Source organism: Microtus pennsylvanicus, chromosome 8, assembly GCF_037038515.1.
Source record: "Microtus pennsylvanicus isolate mMicPen1 chromosome 8, mMicPen1.hap1, whole genome shotgun sequence".
In the NCBI taxonomy this organism is placed as follows: domain Eukaryota; kingdom Metazoa; phylum Chordata; class Mammalia; order Rodentia; family Cricetidae; genus Microtus; species Microtus pennsylvanicus.
The window spans coordinates 96,458,404-96,486,042 of NC_134586.1; the positions used below are offsets into that span (position 1 = coordinate 96,458,404).

The 27,639-nt window shown below is 43.4% G+C and overlaps 1 protein-coding gene across 1 annotated transcript in view; it reads left to right on the forward strand.

The window, feature by feature from the left end:
* The window catches only part of Nol10 (nucleolar protein 10), an 84,458-nt gene that overhangs the window by 49,095 nt on the left and 7,724 nt on the right, over positions 1-27,639 (forward strand). Inside the window, exons 14-19 of the mRNA XM_075984057.1 lie at positions 6,140-6,266; positions 9,403-9,482; positions 9,665-9,763; positions 11,360-11,449; positions 19,776-19,952; positions 20,491-20,738. Of these exons, the coding sequence (XP_075840172.1) occupies positions 6,140-6,266; positions 9,403-9,482; positions 9,665-9,763; positions 11,360-11,449; positions 19,776-19,952; positions 20,491-20,738 (821 nt within the window). The remainder of the gene's footprint in view (positions 1-6,139; positions 6,267-9,402; positions 9,483-9,664; positions 9,764-11,359; positions 11,450-19,775; positions 19,953-20,490; positions 20,739-27,639) is intronic.

Consider the following 27,639-nt stretch of genomic DNA (forward strand, 5'->3'; position numbering starts at 1 on the left):
CCAAATCAAGATTAAATTACAGATCATTTTTCTCTTTTCCCAAAGTAAGCCTTGCAGTGAGGTAGTCCAGGTCTGTGATTCTAGCACCTGAGGGGCAAAGGTAGGATGATTATTAGTTCAAAGTCATCTTCTTGTACACTATGAGTTGAGGCCAGCCTAGGCTAAACTTGTTCCCAAGAAATAAAACAAGTCTTAAGCCCTGAAGTTAAATCATAGTGATGTTAACCTGAGTCTTAGGAACAGGGGACAAAAGGCTACAGCAGAGCAGTGCACCTTTGAGTGACTAACAGTTGCTCAGGCTAATGCATGTAAACTTGGATGTTCAGTTAGGCAGCTCATTATGCTGCAAACACAATTACATGCTCAAAGACAGCCCCTCCCTTTGGCTCACCCAGTCTGTGATGCTCATTAAGCCTCAGCTGTCAGAATTGAAAACACATACAGGGACAGTGGACCATGTAGCTAACATGGAGTAAGCTGTAGGAGGAAATTTTCTTCTGAGTTTGTCTTAGAGTTGAACATCATAATTTACAAAAATCTATTCTCTCCCTAAAGAATCATGCTGTAAAGCATAAAAATTATCATGAATAAAAATAGTCCATAATATTTGCATTATAGCTTAACCAAATTTAGTATATATTTACTACATGGACCTGTATTTAGTATGTATATTTTTATTGTAGTACAGTGTCTTCATCTCTTTCTTACCTGTAATTTTTATATTAAAAAAAAAGCCTTTCTTTTTTATAACCGACCTGACTCCTTAGAGCGCAAGCTTGACCTAGATTGACAATGATGAGATTCTTGATTTTATATTTTGTCCCAAATAAGTAGTATGAATATATGTGACTCTTCTGTAGACATTCTCAATGGGTTTAATAATGGGCCACTAACCCAGAATCCACTGAGATTTCATATAACCTATGGTATATTTACTGTATTATTATTTTTTAAGGTGCCAGGAATTTTGGGCTGTAATTCTGGCTCCAGTTGTTTGCAATAAAGAGGCACGTCTTCACAGTGAGAATAGCAGCTTCCTATCTGGATCTAAGTTTAAGCCCCACTGGGTCTGACTTTACCCCTTAAAGTCACCAGTGCTGGTGGTGATCGTAGCTCTAATCTCAGAATTTGTATTTCTGTCTGTTTTTAGAATATCCTGAAAACAGTTAAAATAACTGAGTAGTTAACTCATATGACTGCAGAGTGATAAACTTATTCTGTAGTCCAACTTGGCCTCGCTGGGAGTCAGCATCGTTTTTTATTTTTATTTACTTTGTCCATATTTATGTTTGTGGTTACTCAGATCTGGAGGTCAGAGGACAACCTTTTCTACCATGTGGGTACCAAGGATGGAACTCAGGCGTCAGGCAGCCTTTGCCCACCAAGCATCTCATCCCTCAGCATCTAGAATGTGTTAAGTGCATTCTCTGCCACTGAACTGCAGCTCCTAGCTCAGAAAACATGACATGATTGATGGAATGATAATGTCCACTGGTTGTTTTTTTTTAAGTAAGTTTTCCTCACGTTGTAAAACCAAAACTTTGTAAATCAATATATCTCTAAGGATTAGTTGACATGTAATGTTATGCCTTGGAAGACAGCAGGGGACTTTGATGTGTTAATATGCAGTCATTGTAAGCACAGCAGAGACGTGACCATGGTTTTTGCAACTTAATGGTAGACCTATAAAAAAGTGCTGGCTTGGATAAGCATGCAGTTACCTTGTGTAAGCTCCTCTTCCTACAGTGACTGTGAGGTTTTCTCTGAAAAGGAAGTGGGACATGTGCTTAATAAAGTCACCACTAGGTTTAATTTTGGTTTTCATGGGAATATTTTCTCCTATAGAATGTAATGTCCACAAGTCTGATTGTAGAGATTGTTTATCATAAGTAGACCTGTTTCCTGAGAGACAGATTAATACAGCTCCATGAAAATCCAGGTATTTAATCAAAAGGAAGGTCACAGACATGACAAGGGTCTATAAGAAGGCTCAGTAAGTAAAGGGTGCCTGTCACTAAGCCTCACAACCTAACCTTGATCCCTGGAACACTCATGTTGATAAAAAGGGCCATTTTCTGCTGATTGTCCTCTGCCCTCCATATGACACCTTGCTCCCCCCCCCCCGCACACTAATTAAATAAATGTAATGATAATTTTTTTAAAAAGAAGAGTGGAAAACTAAATTTAGAGCTGCTCTGACATTGGTCATCCCTTCCACTGTCCCGAAGAGAAGTCGGAGCTTGAAATCCATTCTTTCCTTGGTCCGTCAGGTCCGACTCTATAGCTGTAGTTTTGTCGCCTGCAGTCAGCGAGCTACAGATTGGAAATACTTGCAAAAACATGGTCTCCATCTTGAGTATATACAGACATGGTGCTGTGTGACAAAACTTCTCCTGGGGATACACAACACACACGTCTGCCTACCCCAGATCAAAGTCCGGCTTGCAGGACCATGAGTTTTACTGGGGTTATTTACAGGAGCAGAAGAAATTCCTCAGAAGACAACTGCATCACCAAAGCCTACCCTAGCACAGGTGACAGCTCAGTAAGCTGGGAACCCAGAGCACTGCAGAGGCCGCCAGCAGCTCACCAGGTTGGAGAGCGTCCTTCCCAGGTGCCTCTCTTGAGCTGAACCTCTTCAGGCAACTCGGCTGCTTTCTGCTGCTTCCTTGTATGAGAGAGACTCTCAGCTTCTGTTGTTTACTCTGACAGGAAGGAGCTTAGTGAATCCAGGCAGTTTCAGGGACTTTCCGGGAGCGATTTTGAGTTCTAGTACTTCTCTTCAGAATGGACTGTTTCAGTCTTGGAGGAGATTGTTATATAACATTTGAGTTGGTCTCTGTTTAATTTGGGAGCTTTGAGGGTCACTTTGCCCTAAGGAATATACTATAATAATTATTTACATAGCCCTTATTATTTGTTTGCTTTTTTGGTTTTTCAAGATAGGGTTTTCTGTGTAATCCTGGCTATCCTGAAACTTGCTTTGTAGACCAGGCTGGCCTCGAACTCACAGAGATCCACCTGCCTCTGCCTCCCAAGCACTGGGATTAAAGGTGTACATCACCACTGCACTTATATCATATTAACTTTTAAAATGAGGATTTTTTTATGTGTATGTGTGTGTTCCTGCATGAGTTTATGTGTACCACATCTGTGTAGGAACCTGAGAAGACTAGAAGGGGAGGGGGCAATAGGTTCTCTGGAACTGGAGTTACAGGCATTGTGAGCCATCATGGAACTCAACCCAGATCCTCTGCAGTAGCGATAAACACTCTCCAGCCCCACCCTAAACCAAAATTTAAAAAAATAAAATAAAATATTACACTGGGCATGGTGGCACATGCCTTTAATCCCAGCACTTGTGAGGCAGAAGCACGCGAACCTCTTGAGTTCAAGACCAGCCTGGTCTACAGGGTGAATTCTAGGACAGCCAAGGCTACACAGAGAAACCCTATCTTGAAAAACAATTTAAAGTATTACTTTCATAAATAATCTACAGATGGACTTTCACAGTGATGGGGACTGAGCACATCTGCTCAGCAGACCTTTACTGTGATTTAAAACATATTGGAGGACACTTCCAGTTTACAGGCATAAGCAGGCTGCTTCATCAGCACCTGCATGGTTTGATGTAGGCAGGAGACTTGGAACTGGTCTCCTGATGGCACCAGGAGTCTCTTGCACCACAGTCAAAATAGATCTGACGTTCACCGAAAAATGATCTTATATCTGACAGTTTTATAAGACACATAAATGTTTTCATCTGAATAAGAAAAAGAGACCATTTGGAAATAGTTTTGCCAGACATTTTCAATTGTAAAGCCTGCATGTGTACAACCCATACGCGCTTTGTCCCATACTTGCCAAGCACCTGCAGCTTGGGAGACTGGCCTAGATACTAAAGAATTCAGCATTAAGAAAACCAATGAGGGGCTCACGTCTCTGTGGTTTGGGCCTCGGGACCTTATGTTATAGAATAGCGACAGTGGAGCCCTTCTCTCCTGTCCAAAAGAAGAAAGGCCTGCTGGGAACACTTTGCTCCTTCGGGTTCACTGCTGCTGGACGAGCCCTGTGCTTGAGAGGGTAGGAGCTCTTAGGAGCTCTGCCAGGACCTGTGAGAAGCTAACTCGTCATTGGGTTTATTTCAGCTGAGATTCCTGCAGATACCTTTGGACTTGGTTCATTGCTGTATGTGCCTAGGGTGTGTGCACACGTGTGCGGGGGGAGGAGGGTGGTGTGTGTACTTACGTGTACACTATATCTTTGACTGGGGGTAAAGTTTAAACTTCAGAAGGATCATGGCCAAAAAGCAAGCACTCTGTATGTTGTAATGTTGAGTATAGGTGTCTATTGATTTCAAGCACTCTGTGTTGTAATGTTGAGTATAGGTGTCTATTGATCTCAAGCACTCTGTGTGTTGTAATGTTGAGTATAGGTGTCTATTGATCTCAAGCACTCTGTGTTGTAATGTTGAGTATAGGTGTCTATTGATCTCAAGCACTCTGTGTTGTAATGTTGAGTATAGGTGTCTATTGATCTCAAGCACTCTGTGTGTTGTAATGTTGAGTATAGATGTCTATTGATCTCAAGCACTCTGTGTGTTGTAATGTTGAGTATAGGTGTCTATTGATCTCAAGCTCCTTTGTGAATTTTCAAATGTGTTGCATTTCTTGAAGGTTTATATGTGTTTGGAATCAAACTATTTCACTTATCATTTAAAATAGTATAAATTTATAGTAGTGGGAAACTGGTCTGTAAGGTTCCTCTATGCTCCTTAAGACTTGGTTTTCATGTTCTTTGCCCCATAGTCTCTATGATAGTGTATTGCCCCCCCCCCACGCGCCACCTTTAATTGAAAAGGGTGTTAACAAGAGCTGTTCTCCTTTGTTTTGCCTCTTCCTCCTACCATCCTAAAAAGTTAAAACCTGATTTCATAGCTTCCATTATGGTTCTGGTTTCTCCCCTGTATAATTACTGCTGAAGTAAATAGGTGTCAGGGAAGTTCCACAGTGCTGACCCTGGGTTCTGGGTTCACTTGTCTGTAGTATCCCCAGGGAATGAGCACATTTCCCGTGAACTAAGTACTGATCTCAATGGGTGTAGCCTGGTGCAGGGAGAGATACTGTCAGCACTAAAACACTACCCAGCAATCACAGTGTTGTAGGGAGGAGTGGGATCATATTGTATTAGCTTGCTGTAAGGCTCTTCCCGGGCTCCTAGCCTTTCCCTGGGCCGCCTAATGGTTATTTACTTTAGGTCAGGCCTGACGGAGTCTGGGTATGAAAATAAAAGTGTAGGTACTAACTATATACAGTATTTTTGGTGTACTAAGGTTTATTTTAGACTGGCTAGGACCGTGCTTGTTTTTTTAATGAGAACATTTAAAATATCTTACACTCTCAACCGTTGTTGAAAATATAATACATTGATTGGTATAGTCTAGAATTCAATTTTGTATGTGTTTATGTGTGGGGAGGGTTGAATACCCACTTGTGTGCATATGTGTAAAGGTCAGAGGTCAATCTCAGATATAAATCTTCAAGCGCCATATTTTTTTTTTTGGACTATTAGGCTTCACTAGTGAGCCCCAGGGGTCTGTCTTTCTCCATTTCCCCAGTGCAGGGCTTGCAAGCACGTGCTACGTGCCTGAGTTTTGGGGTTGGTTTTTGATCATGGGTTCTGAGGATCAAACTGAGATCCTCATTGTTCGGTTGGTTAAGTACTTTAATGATATTTAAATAGGCCACATAAAATTAGGATAGAATTATCAAGTAGTGAAAAATCTTGAAAGTGGGTAATGCTTACTTTAGACTTTTGTTTGTTATGGTCGACAAGCTTTTGTAAAATCCTGGTGCTAAATCTGTGTTACAGAGGGTCTAGCACTCTTCAGTGAGTCACATGGTGGGTAAAGGAAGAAACTATCTGAATTGCTTGTCTGTATTTTTATAGTTTAATGTAACAGTGTAATCTTTCCAGCCTAAATTCTCCTACTTTGTTTACTCTTTTCCCACTATATTCTCTGCCATGTTTACATATACTGTAGCTATCTTTATTCTGAAGGAAACAAACACAGCTATGATTAAAGAACCCTGGCTCTAAGGTGTTGTGGTTGACAGTGACCTTCAATAACTCCCCCCAGGTTCTGGGTCCTGCACCCAGGTGGTGTTCATTCCTGGACAACTTGACAGAAGAGTTAGAAGAGAATCCAGAGAGCACAGTGTATGATGACTACAAATTTGTCACCAAGAAAGACCTCGAAAATTTAGGTAAAATGTGCTAAAAATTATTTTTGAAGTTGTCTTGTTTCCACTTTTAGGAGTTTTAAACATTAGAATTGATTGAGCCATTTTTATCTGATTTTCCAAATGTCCCATTTCTGCCAAATTAGATATCAAAAATGTTCTAAATGATCAAATTTATAATCTCTACTCAGAAAAGGGCTTAGGGAAGTCCAGCTGGCCGACACTCCCTGTGCCGTCACTGGGAGCGGCTTTCTTTCAGCACACTGATGACCTCTCCAGAGAGTGGGTGCTCCCCAGGTCTCCGTGAGTGGAACGTGGCCTCGAGAATGTGATAAATGGAAGCACAGTAACTCTGAGGTCTCGCAGACTGTACACAGGTGGTTCTTGGGTCTCTTTTAAATCTATTCATGAAGAACCTAATCCAAGGCTTAGGGTTCAAGCCTTCCAATAGAAAAGACTCTTCATGCAGATTGAACATTCCAACCGAAATCTGAAGTGCTCCAGAGGTCAGAACTTTCTGAGCACTGACTTGACACTCCAATGTTTTAGGCTTTTGAGCCTAGATTTTTAAATTAGGAACTCAAAGCTTTCCATGACTATAGTGACCAGTTTACTTAATCAGTTTGCAAAGAGATCTATTTTGGATCAAGATAAGTTTAGATTTTGCAGTCTGACTGGGCACATTCACTGGGTAGAGCCATAAGATCAGTTGCTAAAGAGCAAGATTCCTAATTCCCCAAAGGCCTTCCACACGATACCATTAGCAAATATATCTATACTTGGGTAATTAATCAGACCACATACTATGAGGAAAATACATAAGTTGTGTGTTTTTACATGTCACTACGGATTTCTTTTAAGGCTCTAATGCAAAAATCCATCCTTATAATTTCATTAATATATTAACCTCTAGGAAGTATTTTCTGATTAACTCTTATAGTTACAATAAAAGAGCACCCTATTTAATTTTGCCTTTTGTCATTGTTCCAAAATGCATACTGCTTTAAACTGCTACATGGTTTTTCCCAGTCTGATTTTCAGGTCGAATTATGGAAGTCAGAGTCACGTGTTGTTTAGAATGATAGTGATAGCAAATGCCTGTAGTCTCCTGGAGAGACGAGAGCAGGAAGATTTCAAGTTCCAACCCTGCCAGGGATACTCAGTGAGACCTTATCTCAGAATAAAAATAAAAAGCTGCCTAGAGTTGTATCTCAGCAGTACAGAGCTTGCCTAGCATGCACAGGGCCCCTCTTGGTTCAGTCTTCAGCACCACCAAAGCAGAAAAGAAAGGAAGTCACTTGATAGTCTACCAAGCTGTATTTCATGCATCACACATGGTTTCTTTTGAAGATAAACCATGTCATAACATCCATGGTTTTGTTTTTTGTGTGTTCTCTCTGTCTCTCTGTCTCTCTGTCTCTCTCTCTCTCTCTCTCTCTCTCTCTCTCTCTCTCTCTCTGTCTCTCTCTGTCTCTCTCTCTCTCTCTCACACACACACACACATACACACACCTAGAATTTGTACCTAAATAATTTCTAGGGAATGAAGAAATGGCTCAGCAGTTATGAACACATACTGCTCTTGCAGAGGACCCGAGTTGGGTTCCCATACTCACATCAGGCAGCTTATACCCACATGTCACTCAAGCTCCAGAGGATCCAACATCCTCTTCTGGATTATACAAGCACCTGCTCTCACACATATACAGACACATATAAACATAACTAAAGATGTTTTGAACAGAACTAATTTCTTTGACAGCAGAGTTTCTATGTGTTTCCTTAATGTGTTCCTGTTCTAAATTTCTTACTGTTTTATAACTACACTTTTGCGTTCACACATGGTGTGTTTCTGTAGCATGCATGTTGAGGACAGAGGACAGCTGTATAGAGTTGGTTTTGTCCTACCTTTATGTGGGTTCCAGGGATCGAACTTGGGTCATCAAGTTTTCGTGGTAGTTGCTTTACTTGATCCTCTCTCTATTCCTATCCTAAGTGTAATCTACGTAAGAGAAGGTTCCCGAACACCAACTGATAGTGAACTCCTTAGTCTATGCTGAAACTTTGTGTGAATAATGTAGACCTTTGAACAGAGTCTATCTGTAGCCTCGACTGGCCTCAAAGCCTTCCCCTTCCTGTGGTTGCCTCCCCAGTGCTGAGATTGTATTGTAGTCCCGTACTCTGTAGTCCATGCCTAGTGGTGCTAGAGATGTTTGTGATTGAACTCAGAGTCTTGTGCATGCTAGACACATGCTCCTCCAGACATATACCCCCAGCCCAGTAACATGGGTCTTAATGTCATACATATGTGAGTTAAGTTTGTCAGCTGTTTGTGTTTGGGAAGACCAGGCCTTGACAGTGCCCTTTGTTTCTGGAAATATTGACAATACTGCTTCAGGTCTGCTTCCCTGTTCCTACTTAACAGTATGTGTATGTGTATATATATGTGGCAGCCTACTGTAGATTCCCAACATACTGCTTTAAAATCAAGCTGGTTTAGCCCTGCAGGTGGCACCTGCCTCTAGTCCTAGCACTCAGGAGGAAGAGGCAGGTAGAACTCTGAGTTGGAGGCCATTCAGGTCTACATAGAGAGTTACGGTATAGCCAGTGCTACATAGAGAGACCCTGTTTCAGTAAATAAATGAACAAATTATTTCAAAACCCAAGAAGCACTATTATAAGGAACTTTCTTTACCATAGTCGTAGTTCATCAAGCCTTTCCCATTAGTTTTACACTTAAGACATTTAAGACAATGAGAATGGCATTAGTACAGTTTTTTTAATACAGTTTTATTCCTTAAATATTTTACTCTAAAGGGAAACTGTATTATAATTAAATTGTGTTTAAGGAAAACTTAAGGTTTAATGACTCAGTAGTTAAGAGCACACTGACTGCTCTTCCAGGTTCAAGTCTCAGCACCCACACGGCTGCTCACAACTTTCTGTAACTCCAGTCTCAGGGGATCCAACACCCACCTCTGGTCTCTGTGGGTACTGCATCCACATGGTGCACAGACATACACCCGTCCGTACACATAAAATAAATGGTGTTTTGCACCCATACACATAAAATAAAAAGAAAGATTATAAAGAAAGGAAGAAAAGCTTACATTTTACTGACAACTTCATAAAGTTCTTCCCTCTTCTGGTGAACTTGCAGGACTTACACATCTCATCGGATCCCCTTTCCTCCGGGCTTATATGCATGGATTTTTCATGGATATCAGACTCTACCACAAGGTAAATAAGGGCTCTAGGTATTTCAGGTGATGTTAAACCATCTATAGCTGCTTCTGCCTTATTTAAGCCTTCATAAAGCATATTTCTGCTCTGTGAGGGATCCACTTTCTTGGTACAGTAGTCGTGGGACATAAATGCTACTCTATTAATTCTCTTTAATTTCATTCTTTTGTTCTGAAAAGGTAAAATTGATGGTAAATCCATTTGCTTATGAAGAATATAGGAAAGATAAAATTCGGCAGAAGATAGAAGAAACACGCGCACAGAGAGTCCAATTAAAGGTAAAAATTCTGCTCAGCATTGAGCTTGCCAGAGGAAAATCGTTAAGAAGTCTGCCATCATGTCCATGGTTCTCCATTTTTTAGTTCACATCTTTTTTTTTAAGATTTATTTATTTTTATTATTTATACAGTGTTCTGTCTGCCCACATGCCAGAAGAGGACACCAGATGTCATTACAGATGGCTGTGAGCTACCATGTGGTTGCTGGGAATTGAACTCAGGACCTCTGGAAGAGCAGCCAGTGCTCTTAACTTCTGAGCCATCTCTCCAGCCCTTTTAGTTCACATCTTTTGCTTTCTTGGTGTACTTTGTTATGTGGGAAGGTGGTCAAGTGTTTGGGGAATAACATGTACATGATCTTAACCAAAGGCTAAGACACTGGGCAGTTATCTACAGCAACTGTTCTTGATGCACTAAGAACACCTGCTTGGTTCTCAGGTTCTCTGTATCCTGGCATGTCCAATACAGAGTCAGGAAACCAGCAACATCTATTGTATTGATGGGGAGGATTTAGAATATACATAACTTTGTCCACCAGACATTAGAGCCCCAGAAAGGCAGAAACACTGAGGTCGGGGTAAGAGAGGTGCTAACTGCGGGAAGCACCTATCACTTTAGGTCCAGGCATTAAGAAAGATGTGGTCTAGTGAGGAGGACCCAGACTCCTAAGAAGGGGCTACAGGGTGGTTTCTACCTCTGCTGCTGGGGCTACCTGTTGTTCTCATGGCAAAGAACTGCTATTGGGTGCTTCCAGCCAGACCATGTGCAGACAGGGAGGAGCTTCCAGTCTGCCTGTTCCTGCTTTCCTGGCTCTTTGGCATCCTGTCCATTGACTCAAATCACTGAGCGATAAAATACTTACAACTGAACATTGGTTTAAAATATTCATACACTCACTCTCAGTAACAAAATACATGTTCTATTATCCAAAGTTGTTCAGAATTTATAATAGCGGAGAGAGATTACGAGTGTGTGTGTGTTTTAGCAGAGGAGGTGTGTACCTGCCAGAGTTGTTTTTTACTTAGTACATTAAATGGAACATGATGTGGAAGGGGACAGTGGGTAGCTCATCGCTTATCTGAGAGTCCTCAAGCTCCCATCTAGAATTTTCATTAAGAATTCAACCTTTATAGCACTCGGGAGGCAGAGGCAGGCTCTGTGAGTTCGAGGCCAGCCTGGTCTACAAGAGCTGGTTCCAGGATAGGCTTCAAAGCTACAGAAAAACCCTGTCTCGAAAAAACAAAAACAAAAAAAGAGAATTCAACCTTTAGGGAGCAAGGAGCAATGCAGTGAACTTTTCAGAGGTTCCCACAACTGCTACAGAGGGCAGGGCAGGTGTCTGCAATTCCAAGGGATCCAGACTCCATGGCTAGCTTCCCAATGAGCTGGAGAGAGCACGCTCCCAGTAGCAGGCCGTCACGGTTCTGTACCATTTTGGCCCACCTGCTGCTATTCCTTCTGTCATTCTTTCCTGCTGTGGGATGATAAAGTAAGAAATAAGAGTGCACCATCCATTGTTAGCTCACATGCTCACAGAACTGCTAGTATTTAGTGTTGCATGTGTTTATCTCAGTGCATCTATTCCCTCTTTACCAGAAACTGCCCAAAGTTAATAAAGAACTGGCGCTTAAATTAATTGAAGAGGAGGAGGAGAAACAGAAGTCTACACTGAAAAAGAAAGTAAAGGTAAGATGTCCTAAGGCAGAGAAAGCATGAGTAAGTTGCTTTGTATTTAATGGGTAATAATGTATATCTTTTTATTGTTGGGGTTCCCCTACCCTTGCTTTTGAGAGAAAATGTGCTTAGCGTGGAAAGTTTGGAAAATGGGGGTGGCGGATATCAAGTTGAAAGCTGCACCCTGTGATCTTCGTACAGGGAAAACCTTAGTATTGGGCAGATTTCCTCAGTCTTTTTAAAGTGGCATGCCTTATTATCAGGAGTACCATGTATGCTGAAATCTTACCCTGGTTCTAGAAGATAGCGATGCTAGTTTCCCACATTGTTGAAAGTTCTCTGTATTTTAAATGGCTACATATTCTGTGTTCTAATTTACTTAATCTTTTGTTTCTAAATAGCTGTTGCTTGTTTCTATTCTGACTGGGGTTTTGTTGTTGTCTCAGGGCCCTCAGTGGGGGGGGGTCTCTGACCCGAGGTGTGGGCAGTGATGGACACCCCAGCAGAAGTGCTGTATCAGCATCGCTCTCTGAACCCAGCACTCTGGGGAGCACCAACCCTGTGTCCATGCACATTGTGGCCGGGGCGCCCCTCACTGCTCCGCTGTCATGTTGGGGAGCAGGTACACGTGACTTCTTTAAGGTGACATATTTCGGATGTGCACCCCATGATGGCCTAGGCAGTTTCGCAGGGGCTCTAAAATGAGCATGCAAATTTGAACCTCATGATCTACATGGTTTTGTAGAATTTTCTGGGTCAAGAGTTTTTTAATTCCAGACAAAAGTGCTTTTTTTGTTTTTGACTTCCATTATGGGAAGTCATGTGCTGCTACCTGCCTGCCTTTTCTGGGGTGATAGTAGACAGGGACCAGCCAGAAAAATCATAAAAGTAAGCACAGCCTTAATGTTGTGCCAAGGTGGGGAGGTGTGCCTCTTTTTCCAAATTTCTAAGACTCTGGGGTCCTCCCTAGTCCTGGTTCCTCTCCTGTCCCACCCCCGCCCCAGAGAGGGCATGCAGGACCTGGATGGTGGAGTAAAGGGCCTGACCTTGTGGCTGTGGGCAGAGCTTTGGGGCTTCCGGGGGGCTTCCTGTCCGGTTACTTATTCTTTGTCTCTGCTCTCCAACCAGGCAGCTGAATGTAAGCTACAGGTACATGAGCCCCGCTGTGCTCTCTGGTTTTTCTGCCTTCCTCAGAACCCAGGCTCTTCTTCGCAATTGTCTTGTGCACTGGTTGTGACTTAGATGTCCCCTCATCTTCACTGTTACCTGTACCGTGTAAGGACAGGTAGGGACATCTCAGTGCTGTGGTTCTGTGGGAGTTCACTCGCGCTGTACCATTCTGCCACCTTCTCTCCCTCAGCCTCTCCCAGCAGCCTTTCCTCCTGGCCTAGTACATCTTTAGGTAAATTATTTAAATCTTAGGGAGCTCTTTTAAGGTAAAATACATAGATGGTTTCATGTTTCTGTTTCCATCACATGAATAATCAACCAATACTGAACAGTGACTTAAGCTTACTCAAATTTACATTTGTGCTGTAGCTGTACAGCTCCCTAATGTACACCAGTGTGTGTGACCGTGCGTGTAACAGGGTGGAAATGTGTGGCGTCCTGCTCCGCTGGTGTTCTGTCCCTGAGTGTACATTGAGGACAATTAGCCTATGACCTTTTCAGCTCCACAGTGTCATTTACAAGCCATGTGGAGTGGTCATTGTACTTTCCTGACCTGAAGCTCCTAGAAGAGAGTGGAACTAATTTAGATTGTAGATTGGGATATACTTTGTGCTCAGAGCCCTCGTCACAATGGTGTTATGGGGTACTTGGACTAATTCAGTTTTGCTGTTTTAAACATCATGGTATACAGCAGAGCCTGTGATGATAAAAATGCAGAAGTCTGCTCATCCCCCTGGGAGACAGTGTAGGGACAGGGTCTTTGTGTGTGTGTTAATGCACTGAACCTTCGTGCATTCCTCAGGCGCAGTCCACACTGTTTTTTAGACAATGTCTCGCTGGTGCCTGGGGCTCGTTGATTAGACTTTTCTCAGTTGCATCTAAATTCCTAGCCAGTGGCAGTGTCCCTTTTCCTCTCCCAGCTCTGCTTGGTACCTCCCCTCTGTCTGCTACATTTTCATCTTTTCCTCCCTGTTAATTAGCCACTCTGAAGTGAGTTTAGCCTTGGGATGTAAGCGGGAGTGGCCACACCATATGCTCCTGGGCTGTGTAAACTGGTGACCATGAGGCCCATCTCTGAAAGGATTGACAGAAGCACATGATGGCCCCTGGTCTTGAGCCTGGCTCATATTCACATAGGAGTGGGAGTTTGTGGAAGTTCACACTTCATGCTACCACAGTGGAGTAATTTGAGAGGTCACTGAAATTTGAATCCTGTTGTTGGGGGCCCAGTGTTGTTTAACTTAATCTGCAGGCTCCCTATGAGTAGATGTTCTGGAAGTCACTTCCAAATCGGTCTTTTCCCTGTGTTCCCTCAGCATTGACTCTTGCTCACACCTCTCCTGTGCTTCACAGCCAGGACAGCATGCGTGCTCTTCAGACGCTATCTTAGGGTCTCATATTGGGCTTGTACTATTTGTGCTGTTCAGAGAGGGTGAAGCTTAGGAAAAGGTGACCTTCTTCTGTCACCTGCACTGTCTCCTCCTGGCTCCTTATAGCTGGTTCTGTCTTTAAAGCTATGTCACTGACCACCAAATTCTGCTAGGAAGGAAGTTCTGCTAGTAAAATGGGCCCAAATTTACTTTTTATTGACTTAAATCAGGCTTCATGATCAGTGTTCAGTCTTATTATTGAAATGCAGGCATAACATATGGTCTAAAAATCTTTTCTTAGACACAAATATTTAATTTGTCATCTAATGGTTTGAGATTCAAACCAGATTGCTCACAAATTAAGAGAAGAATTCCTACCATCCCCCACCCCCCCTACCCCACCCCCCCGCCCGTCAGTAGAGAATGCTTAGAAGAGTTACAGGTTACTGAGCACCATCAGTCTCCTGTGAGTGGGACTCTCCAGTGCCTTCAGAGCACCACTGCCTCCTGACAGAAAGTGACCTCTGTCCTGGCTGCTCCCAGGTCCTGCTCCCACTGATAATGTAATCGGGTCTAGTAGGCTGTTTACCCTATAGTCAGTTGATGCTGAGCGGGAAGCAAGCGACCTACCGTGTAGTGTCAGCAAGTATGAGCTGGATGCTGCTGGAACTTATAACTTGCTGGTGTAATTATGATTCCCTTTCAACAAACACACATTGAGCTCCCCAAATGCGCAAGCAGCTTGGAGACGTATAGGCCCGTGCCCGTTTGACTTTTAAGGGTCCAAGTGAGTAGGGCCATTTTTCCCACAGCATCATCTTCTACATACCAACTTCCCTCTGCGGCTGCAGTGTATGTGAGCGCGTTGTTCCTGGGTTCTGTGTTTGAGAGAGGCTGTGTGCGGGGCTAGAACACCACAGGAGGGGTGTCTTAGCCTCAGGACTCAGTAAGCACCCTTAAGGCTTTATATTAAAGTGATAATTCATTGCTCTTGGGACAAAATATAATTATGTGCAAACATACTGGGTTATATCCGATAGTTTTAACATTAGAATTTTATCACTTAAAGTTTGTTTAGTTGTCAATTACAATGTTTGTGTTTCTCTTAAATTATAGTAATATGAACACTTAAAGCTAGATGTTGCTGTAGGGCCTGTGGGAGGGTTGTCTATCAGACCTCATCTTCTCCTCCTGCCTTGTTTGTGCGTCTCTGGGGCTCCCACAGAAATACTTCCGCCTTGATAGCTCATTATTTTGGTACAAAATTCTGCTGTTGCCTTTCATGCTGGCTCTTGACTTTTTCCTTCCCACTGAAGCTGGCAGTAACTTCGGTTAAGTCAGAATTGGGCATTCACAGTGTTGAAACTATGTAAGTGCTGTTTGTAGCCGAGTCACTTCGCATGACTTTGATTTCCCCAGGAGTTAGGAATCATTCTGTGTAGCACAAGTCTGGACCTTGTGGCAAGAGTCTTTGTGGATCAGATGTGTCTGTGCGTTCCTGAAACACTTGCTTCTAAGACTTTTGGGCATGTGACCTTCAAATCTTGGGGTTCCTGTGCTGTTTCATGTCCTCTTCTATGCTGGACAAAGAATTGGAAGAACCCTGGGTTTCTGAAGGAATGCAATTTCCACCTAAATGCTTCCCGGTCTCCAGATGAGTGCCCAGTAAGGAGTCATGAGCGTAAATACAAAATGCAGGTTCTTGTGCTCTCCCAGCCATTGCCTAGAGGGGTTACCCCTGAGACAGGAGAGGCCATATCCTAGCAATGCGCTCATGGCCAACATGCCTCACTGGATGCACTTCCAGCTTGTAGTCTGGCCCAGATAGATTGCTGACTGCTTGCTGAGCCACTCAGCCTAGAAACCTAGGTCTTTAGTGTTGGGGAAATTCTCTTGGTGGGGGTGGGAGGAATTGTTATTTTCTGCCATGGTCTTGGTTATTTGTTCATAGTTGGGGTGGGGAACTAGAGAGCTGCAGGAAAATACAGAGGTGGGGACAAGCTGAGGTGTTTGGTAGAGACCCACATCAGCAGCTCTGCTGCTGCTGCTGGAAGGGAAAGGAGGCCCTGGTGTCACCTGCAGGCTGGGAGAGCACCTCCACCTGGCATGCTGCCTCATTTCCTCTCCTGTTCCCACACTCTTCCCTCTCTCACAATGCTGCCCATCTCACTAGACCCCGCCCCTCTTCTCTCGGCTAGAGATGGGGCTAAAGAGCCAGTGTTCTAAGTATGTTTCTATATTGGAACAAGGTAATACCAAGTGTCTGCTCAGATCCACAAATGTGATTCTCTGAACTGAACACCGCTTTCATATGGATTCCACCAAATACTAACGCAAGTGTTGAGTGTGAGTGAGTGCATGTGTGAGTGTGTGTATGCCTGTGTGAGGTGTGTAAGCTCACGTTTCTGTCGTATTTTTTTTTCTTTTAAGTCAGATGTGAAAACAAGCATTTAGACAAGCAAAAATACCCAAGGGAAATACAGCTGGGCAAAGGAGTTTTTATTTTATAATCATTCATCTAAAGTACATTTGTCTTTAGGCAGAATAATTTATTTGTTGTAAATTAAGGGGGAAAATCTTTAAAATACCAGCAACATGTACTATTTAACAGTCTGTTATTTTATTTTATTTTATTTTTAGTTTTTCGAGACAGGGTTTCTCTGTAGCTTTGGAGCCTGTCCTGGCACTAGCTCTTGTAGACCAGGCCTGCCTCTGCCTCCCTAGTGCTGGGATTAAAGGCGTGCACCACCACCGCCCTGGCAGTCTGTTATTTTAAATATAATAAGTAGTAAATACATCAAGGTATTAAATTTTTTCCTTTTTTTTAACCTAAAGTTGGGCACATAGCTATTGACCTGAAATATTGGTAAATCACCAGTACCATCTTTCCCATATTTACAGGTGACTCTAAAATTTACCTGGTGTCCCCTCCTATCTCCTGTGTCCTTTTGTGAGTTATTGTTCCCAAGATACCTAATGGTATCATTCGGAATGTGGATGATACCTGTGCCATACTCAGTCTATAATGAACATATTTCTTTTTTTTTAAATATTTAATTTATTTAGTATACAATGTTCTGTCTGTATGCCTACAGGCCAGAAGAGGGCGCCAGACCTCATTACAGATGGTTGTGAGCCACCATGTGGTTGCTGGGAATTGAACTCAGGACCTTTGGAAGAGCAGGCAATGCTCTTAACCACTGAGCCATCTCTCCAGCCCATGAACATATTTCTTGCACTTTGTGCTGGTCCACACCATTTATCCTGATGCCCTAATGATGGTTCCAAACTCGTCCTTCCCAGTGGTCTGCCCACTCAGGCTTGACAGCTAAGAGCTGTTTCCAGCCCCTTGTTTAATTCTTAATTCATCTCCTCCAACTACCTTTCAGTTCTGTAGAAATATATCTCACATCCTTCATACATCTGCACACCCTTCATACATCTGTACATCCTTCATACATCTCCTCGTCCTTCATACATCTTCACGTCCTTCATACATCTCCTCGTCCTTCATACATCTTCACACCCTTCATACATCTGTACATCCTTCATACATCTGCACACCCTTCATACATCTGCACGTCCTTTATACATCTCCTCGTCCTTCATACATCTCCACATCCTTCATACATCTGCACACCCTTCATACATCTGCACACCCTTCATACATCTGCACACCCTTCATACATCTGCACACCCTTCATACATCTGCACATCCTTCATTCATCTCCACGTCCTTCATTCATCTCCATGTCCTTCATTCATCTCCATGTCCTTCATTCATCTCCACGTCCTTCATACATCTCCTCGTCCTTCATACATCTGCACGTCCTTTATACATCTCCTCGTCCTTCATACATCTCCACATCCTTCATACATCTGCACACCCTTCATACATCTGCACACCCTTCATACATCTGCACACCCTTCATACATCTGCACACCCTTAATACATCTCCTCGTCCTTCATACATCTGCACACCCTTCATACATCTCCTCGTCCTTCATACATCTCCTCGTCCTTCATACATCTGTACACCCTACATACATCTGCACACCCTTCATACATCTTCACGTCCTTCATACATCTGCACGTCCTTCATACATCTTCACGTCCTTCATACATCTGCACGTCCTTCATACATCTCCTCGTCCTTCATACATCTGCACACCCTTCATACATCTGCACACCCTTCATACATCTGCACACCCTTCATACATCTCCTCGTCCTTCATACATCTGCACACCCATCATTCATCTCCACGTCCTTCATACATCTGCACACCCTTCATACATCTGTACATCCTTCATACATCTGCACACCCTTCATACATCTGCACACCTTTCATTCATCTCCACGTCCTTCATACATCTGCACACCCTTCATACATCTCCTCGTCCTTCATACATCTGCACACCCTTCATACATCTGTACATCCTTCTTACATCTGCACACCCTTCATACATCTGCACACCCTTCATACATCTGCACACCCTTTATACAGCTGCACATCCTTCTTACATCTGCACGTCCTTCATACATCTTTATATCCTTCATAACCTCTGAGCATCCTTCATACATCCGCATGCTTTTTCTATGGTGCCTTGTAGCAAACACATTGTGGTTTTTTTCTCCCCTTTGAAGTTGGGTTCAGGAACTGGAGCTTTTCTTTCCTTGATCTATTTTAGAAATGATGTTTACTCAAGGAAGACTTTTGAACTTAGTGTCTCTTGGAATTTTAGTTAATAGCTTATCAATTCAGAGTTTCGTATAAGTAATAAATGGTTCATACTCCCCCATGTCTTGTGATTTGCCATGTTTTTATGTAGCTCTGCCACACAAATGCAGCATTCAGAACTTAGTTCAGAGGTGGAGCATCAGCCGGTAAAATAAAAGTCTGTTCTGTCAAGCGAGAGCCATCACAGGAAGCTGGCCTGTCTCAGCTCTGTTCTAGGCTGTCACTCTGATGTATAATCATCCCTGGGTGACTGTTCCCCTCCAGCTTCCAGGCCATGAGTGTGAGAATACCATCATATGTGACATGAGCACAGCCTGTCATCTGTGTCATATATTTATTGTACATGTTCGGAAGCTTGCTATTTAAAATGCTACAAATAAAAAGGAATTTAATGTCAGCTCTGAGCTATGCAAATGAACCTGAACAGGCAAAGCTTTATTATGTAGTGATAGTTCTGTGTCCTGTAAGACTAAGTCGTGGTCCAAGGAGGGAAACTAATGAACTTTTCCTTAGACTGCATGGAAGTATCCCAGCTTCCAGGTAACTTAGGCGAAATCAGTAAACTGCTATGCCAGCTCTTCCTGCACATCCACACCGAGAACTCAAACTCCTTCTGTTGTGGAACGTGAGGTTGGGAAGCTTCCTTACTTTAGTTTAATATGGTAGCTGTGCTTTAAAAACCATATCATTGTGTATTTCCTTGAGAAATGTTGGGTTGTTTGTGTTTGCTTTGCACTAGAAATATCAACTGAAGAATCTTCCCTCTATAGTAAGTATAAAATTAGCTGAAAAGATTCATTCTTTGATCACTCTGTGTGATGCCCAGGAATTATCAATCAAGTGCTAAGTATATCAATAGAATTTGTTTCGTTGGTGGGAAGTAAAACCTAGAATCAATTAGGAAGTTCTGAAAATCAGTTCTAAAGAAAAATTGGACATTTGATAATGTTAGTAGTCTCATGTGGCTGGTTGGTTTATAATGGAGAAGTGTTGTACAGCCGCTTTCTGATGAGAGCTCACTCAGGCACCCACTTAAACTGGTCCTGTCTCTCCTGCAGAGCCTCCCGAATATCCTCACAGACGATCGATTCAAAGTTATGTTTGAGAACCCCGACTTCCAAGTGGATGAAGAGAGTGAGGAGTTCCGGCTTCTCAACCCACTTGTCTCGAGGATCAGTGAGAAGAGGAAGAAGCAGCTGAGGATGTTGGAGCAGCAAGAGCTTCAAGCTAAGAATGTAAAGCACGCCCGTCACTTAGCTGGGGTGGCTTCTTGTTGTCTGCCTGTCTTAGAGACCGTTAGTTCCTCCCTGTACATGCTGCTGTGTCACACAGGACACCTGGGCTGCAAGTCTACATCGACTACAAGACTACAATCCCCCATACCTCCGCCTTCTCTTCCTGACCCCCTTCCCCTGTTAGTCCCTTTGTTCCACTAGACAGGTGCACTTCTACTCTCATGGCATGTGTACTTACATGATTCTGTGTTTACACAAAATCTAAGAACCTCACATGACATTTCACAAAGACAGATATTGTATGTTAACTGTTTCTATGACCTGCAGTTTTCTGTGAATTACAAAGCCTTTGATTGTACATAAGAGGTAATTAGTTGCTTGCTAATTGCTTGACATTCACCCTGGAGTCTGTCTTATTAATTAAAGGCATTTCTTCTGATGTGCTGTGAAGCAGCTGCCATGGACTCTAATGGGCCGCTGCCTCAGATGAGCCGTGTTTGGCTGGGGGAAGAGCTCTTCATGCTGTTTTTAATTTCAGGAAGAGGAGGAAGAACCGGAAGGAAGGCCAAGCGATGCAGAAAGTTCGGAGAGTTCAGATGATGAAAAGGCCTGGGTAGAGGAAGTCAGGAAGCAGCGCAGACTCCTGCAGCAGGAGGAGAGAGTGAAGCGGCAGGAGCAGCTGAGGGAGGACCAGCAGACAGTCCTGAAGCCCCAGTTCTATGAGATCAAAGCGGGAGAGGAGTTCAGAAGCTTCAGGGAGTCTGCCACCAAGCAGAAGCTGATGAAGTGAGTACTGCCGTGGAGTACCAGCCGTGTTCCCCTCCTTGTGCATCACCCAGAGATGGCACCTGTCCTCTCTAGGGGGTGGGTACCAGAGGACAGTGTGAGGAGCCCGCACCTTAACCCTGGCAAGAAACTCACTGGTAAAGCCACTGGGCTCTATCTGCCTGTTAAACCACTTTTTGGAGTTTTCATATATTACATATGTAAAAACACTTTTAACCTTCAAATACCACACTCTTAATCCCTGTGTTTTCCACTGGGCTCCCCAACCTATAGTCAATTGCCTTGTTCCATGCCCTGGAGGTCAGACAGTAGTAGCAGAGGCTACTTAACAAAAAGTAATGTTTTATTAGTTTGTTTTGAGACAGTTTTGTAATGAAGCCCAGGATGGCCTCAAACTTGCCATTCTCCTGTCTCCACTTGCTTTTGGGTCCTGGAATGATAGGCTAACAGAAATTTGTTTTGTTGTTTGTTTTGTTTTGTTTTGTTTTGACAATTCCTCTGTGTAGCATTGGCTGTCCTGGAACTCTCCGTAAACCAAGCTGGCCTCAAATCCACAGATCCAGCTGCCTCCCAAGTGCTGGGATTAAAGGCATGCACCACCACCATCCGGCCAGAAATTATTTTTAGCACCTTGATCAAGGGCTGGGGGATTCTCATTGGTAGAGTATTCACTGTTCCAATGTGAGGGTCTGAATTTGATTCCCAGTTCCCACGCAAAAGAGTGCCTGGGAACAGACTGATCCCTGGGGCTTGGCCAGTCAGTCTACCTGTATCTGCACACCCAAATTCAGTAAGAGATCATGTCTCATAAAGATAAAGTGGAAGTCAGGTATAATGGTGCACACCTTTAATTCCTGTTGGGATTAAAGGAGGCAGAGGCAGGAGGGTTACAAATTCAAGGCTAACCTGGGCTCATAGTAAGTTCCAGGATAGCCAAGTCTATATGGAGAGACCTTGTCTCAAATAATTTATTAATTAATTAATCTTAAAAAGTAAAGTGGAGAGTGATTGAAGGTACTCACCTTTAGCTACCAGTCTCTGCATAACATGTGCATACATGTATGTGTGCATTTACATACACACATAGGCAAATATACCTAACACATGTAAGGGTCTTGGTCATGTTTACCCTATCTCAGCTACCTGATTATTGGAAATTTACTCAGAAATTTGCTAGAACTTTAAGCCCTTTGCAACTGAATAGAAAGATGCAGAGACAGAGAGGTGACTGCCAGGGCTTGTGAGAGAGGATGGGAGTTTGTGTTCAGTGGGTTCAGAGTTTCAGTGTGGGAGATGCTGTTGCTTGTCAAGGCTGTGCAACAATGGGAAGATGCTTGATGCTCCCAGGCTGTCCACCTTACACAGCTTAGATAGTTTTATGTCATAAATATTGACCATAATGGAAAAATATCAACCCTCAGAAAGTTGTATTGTTTTGGACTATTTTCAGTTGTCAAGTAGCAAGTGATGATTCTTCTGTTTGAGGCTCTGTAAGCAAAGCATTGTAGCTTGAATATAAAACCCAGAGACAGATATTGGGGTTCAAGTTGTAAGACCAGAGAAGCAAAGCAGCCAAGCCACTAGAGAACTCTTCTCTTTCTGAAATCTTCAGACTGAAAAGAGAGCGAGTTCCTGTCTCATCCTGCTTTATATTCCTCTCTGTTACTGGGATTAAAGGCATGCACCACCACCACCCAGCCCCTATGGCTAACTCGTGTGGCTGCTGGGATTGCAGGTGTGTGCCACCACTGCCTGGCTGTATGACTGACTAGTGTGACTAGCTTTCCACTCTGATCTTCAGGCCAGCTTTATTTATTAAAACACAAAACATCACTGTAGAGCATTGAGATAACGGTTGGGCACTCTAAGTGGTCCTCGAGGTGTCCTGAGGAAAGAGCTGGGATACCCTTGGGAGCAGCTATGAGGCCAAAGAGGAGCCAGGGTAGTCAGGTAGAGCCAGCACCATGTCCCATCCCTTGAGGTTCCCCAGCACCCAGTGCTGCTTCTGGGGTTCCGGCATGCCTTTCTCATTTTCATGCATCAACCGCTCATCTAACACACGCCTGGAACTGCAAATGGTGAGTGGCTCCTACCACTTAGAATCTAGAAGCACATATGTCTTGTTCTAATTAGTCAAAGGTGTGTTATGGAATAAAGAAGCTAGTGGTACTACGCATGCCTGTGCAAGTAAGTGTGCGTGCACATGCGCGCGCACACATACATCATAGAGTTTTGTTTTGAGCGACTGCTGTTTGTTTGGTTTGGTGTTTTAGAGACAGAGTCTCACTCTACAGAGAGCCCAAGCTGGCTTGGGTTCTCCTCCATAGCCCAGGCTAGACTACATTTTTGGTTACTTATAAGTGGAATTGCAGTCATATTGCTGTTCTCTGCTTAGCCTTTGAGAAGTGCTGAGCCACTTTGCAGGGCCGGTGCATCCTATCTTGCTTTGTCCAGATGTCACTCTTAGGCCTTGTGTTGGGACAGACAGCATGGAAGCTTCTGCAGGCTGCATGTGCATGTCTTTGTTAGATTTTCCAATGTGTTTGTCTTCTTCACGTGCTCTCACCTGGTACTTGGACCAGAACAGGCCCAGGGCTGACTGTCAGTTACCCCTTCAGAGAATACTCAAAAAAACTCATTTCCCTGGTAACCACTGTTAGGAAACTGGAGTGGTTGTTTTCAGGGAAACCATTGGAATTAGGCCACACTTGGGGATAAGGGTGTGACTAAGCTCACTGACATTTCTTCCTGTGGGCTGGAACTGGATATTAATGTAAAAAACAAACAGGATAAAAATTTATATTTAGGGGCTGAAGAGATGGCTCAGAGCAACATGTTGTTTTTGCAATAGATGGGGCCCAGTTCCCAGCACCAGCATGGTAGTTCAGAACCATCTGAAATTCAGGGATCTGATGTTGTCTTCTGACCACTACAGAACCAGGCCTGCACGTGGCAATGTATGTGAAACAATCAAACACATAAAATACATTTATTTAATTTTTAAAGGATTTTTTAAGTTCTTATTTAGTGGAGCTGGAGAAATGGCTCTGTGATTGAGAGCACTTGCTTCTTTCAGAGGACTTGAGTTCATTTCCAGCACTGACATCAGAGGCTCACAACCACTTGTAACTCCAGCTCTGGGAAATCTGAGTCCCTCTTCCGGCCCCTCTGGATATCCCCACACAGAGCACACTCATGAAGATTACACACATCATTTTTTTTTTTAAATTTAAGAATGGGGCTGGAGAGATGGCTCAGAGGTTAAGAGCACTGATTGTTCTTCCAGAGGTCCTGAGTTCAATTCCAAGCAACCACATGGTGGCTCACAACCACCTATAACAAGATTTGGTGCCCTCTTCTGATGTGTGGGCTTACATGCCAGAACACTGTCTACATAATAAATAAATAAATCTTAAAAAAAAAAAAAAAGAATAAACAGTAGATATGGTGAGGTGGTTCTGTGGTAAAGACACTTGCTGATGACATGAATTTGATTCCACATCTCACATAGTGGAACGAAGAAACTGGCTACTCTAAGTTGTTTGGCTGTCACATATGCTCCCTCTCTGCACACAAAATAAATGAAGTATAGTGAACTAATTTTGTTTTTTTTTCGAGACAGAGTTTCTCTGTAGCTTTGGTGTCTGCCGAGAACTAGCTCTTGTAGACCAGGCTGGCCTCGAACTCCCAGAGATCCACCTGCCTCTGCCTCCCGAGTGCTGGGATTAAAGGCATGTGCCACCGCCGCCTGGCGTGAACTAATTTTTTTAAGATAAATAAGCAATAGCTGAATGAACCCTCTGTAGTAAAACACTTTTAGTGAGTTAAACATTCACTTTGAAAAGAACTGGGGGAGTTACCTTGCTTCCATAAGCCTGAAAAGTCCTGCTACTTAAGGAACTAATCCACTAGAGTGTGCTAGCATTGGCAAAAGCAGCTTATTGAATGCTAGTCTTGACTGGATTATTGTAGCAAATCCTGACCTTGCAGATCTTAATATTATTTAAGCATTGAGCCATTATCCTTCAGAGAGCTGAAGCGACTCCTTATGTTTGCTGCGTGAGTCACCGCAAAGCAGTCAGCATGGGATGTGTCCTGTTTAACTATTCACTTGGACTCACCCAGCTTGAAAATCATTGTGAAAGAAAGTAAATGCAGTCAGTAGTAAGCAGGGTTTAGATAAATGCATGTGTCTATCAATACAGATTTTCATGCCTTGCATGTTGCTAAATGTATTTGTGAGTTGTTCACCCACTTATCAAGTTCCCCACCCACCATCCATTCATCAAACATCCAGGAGTGCCTGGTGTGAGCTAAGACCCTCCTAGACCCTGAGGACAGGAAGGAAGGACACATGCCTGTGTTGCTCTTATCCTAGCAGATATCCTCTGAGTCAGAGAGGTGTGGGAGAGGGACAGAAGAAAGAGAGGGCTTAATTAGGGAAAATTCAAGAAAGTCTTTGTGAGAGTCATGTTGGAACTGGTCTTTTGAAAGCTGAGCACTCAGTGGGGTAGGGACAGGTCCCGCCAGGTCCATGGAAAGCCATAGAGCACTGTCCAGCTGAGATTAATAGCAAATCTATCACAGTCTCTCCCCCAATAACATGAACACTTGCATAATAACAATACTGCACGTTTGTGGTAGAGTCAAATCATAGACGTGTAGGAGTCCCTATCTAGAAACCCACAGCACAATACCTCAGCTCTAGAACAGTGGTGTGGGAGAGTCTGGACTCCAGAGGAACCACTCAGTCAGTCAGATCTCAGGAGAAATTGAGCCTAAGCTGCAAGGCAAGAGGAGCTGACCGGCTCAGAACCAGGTCATTACCTAAAAGACCATTGACAGTGGGCGAGATGGACACCAGCTACAGCACTGGCAACTGACTTGACTCCGAACGCAGAACAGTCGAGGGTGGCATTGAAGTGGCCAGCATGCTGCATGTCCCTGTGAAGTGGTGCAGATGTAACACTCCAAGTGTGGAGCTGGGTTCTCAGCATATGAACTCTACAGAGTCTGTCCTCTTGGTGGCGTTCAGTGGGCAGATGGAGACTTTCTGGGTCTGGATGGACTGAGGAATGCTGAGCAGGTCAGAAAAGTATTTTAAACAGGCTAGTTGATCCAAGACTTCTGGCAGTGAAAGGTGTCACAGTCAGTAGCTTGATGGGGACAGTCTTTGAGGCTTGAGAGGGTGTATGTTACAGGCAGGGAAACTCAACCTCAGGAAGTGGGTAATAGCAGTGAGAGAAGGTAGTTGATTGACAGTGGGTTTAGTAAGGAAGCAGGTAGCGGTGGGGCAGGGCCAAGTCAAGATACTAGCTCACAAGGGCAGGTGTGCATGCCTCCTCGGAGCTGAGAGAGTAGAAAGATGTGAACCATGCTTGCTGGCCTCAGTGGGGTATAGGAACATAGGCTCTCTTGGGTGTGTGGGACAGTGGAGACCTGCAGGACATGACGGGGAGGAACAGAAGCCAAATGGAGTCCTTAGGTAAATGCTGGGTGTACCGTACTCTTCTGGTCCACTGTGTAAAAGTGTTTGTCTTTGAATTGGTACTCTTGGGTAGGTTCTGGAAATTCACAGATTTCTAAAGTAGTTCCTGCCTTTGAGGACCTCGTCGGCAATAGGTAGTTCAGTAGATCTTAGTGATCTTGTCATGGTGGCCTCGCTGTCCCTCTGTGGCAGTGAAGGAGAGCTGACCACAAATGGAACATTTAGAGTATCAAATTCTTCTCTTTTTCTCAGAAAAAGAAATTCCTGTGTGCTGGAATTCTTCCAGACATGTCCTACAAGGTCCAGCTTTAGAAATCTAATTTTAACATTAGTTCCATACTTTAAGGACAGTGTGAAAGCACATGTCATACATGAGCATGAACTGTAACTCCAAAAGTGCACCTACCAGGTGGCACACAGCCTACTTCCTTGTTCTTATGAATAGCAGCTTCCTCCTTCAGCATGCACAGGTCACGTCAGTCATATTGCTTAGCTGGTTCTTTTAACAGTTAATCTTGGAGATTTTGCTTGTATCATAAGTCTACCTTGCGGCTGCATAGCAATCTTTAGGATGGGTGTGTGGCTGTTTCTGTAGTCTTTCCTCTTGGTGTGTATCTTTAGGTTGTCCGCACCTTTCCGATTTTCATGGCTATGAATATACTCATGCACAGGCATTTCTTCAGAATCTCTCAGTGGCACATGCTGGATCAAAAGCTGTTTGTGATACAGACACTGTCAGGCTGTCCTCAGCAGAATGGCTGCTTCCCCATATCTGCAGCAACCGTTGCGTGTGCTGAGAGGTGAGGCGTCACATTTTTGGCTGCTCAAATTGATTCCCTCCTTGGAGTCTTCGAAGCGCCGTTTGCAAGCTAGAAATATTGAGAGTTTATAGCCTTTTTGGAAAGGCAGAGATTTTTCAGTTATTTAATAGATTGACTTTTTATTGTGCATGTTTGTGTGTTTGTATGAATTTATGTGCAGATACCTGTGGAAGCTACAAGGTCCCCTGGAACTAGAGTTTTAGGTAGCTGTGAGCTGCCGATGTGGGTGGTGCTGGGAATCAGACTCGGGTCCTCTGCAAGAACAGAAAATGCTCTTAACCACTGAGCCCCCAAAGTTAGTTATTTAGGAATAACTAAAGTTAAAATTTTAAAATACTAAAGTACTCTATATGTTTGGCTTCCATTTGCCGTGTAACTGCATTCTGTGTGGAGGAATACTCCTCTCCATTCTGTGCGTGTGCGGAGGAACACTCCTCTCCATTGCCTTCTGTTCTTTGGCTTGCCAGCCCTGCAGAGGGACTTTTAAAAACCTGGTCAAGGAGTGATTTTTAATTAAATGTTGTAATTAAAGAAATTATAAAGTATATGTGTGTATTTAAACCTCAGAGAAGTAAGTCATTCTCCTTTCCTG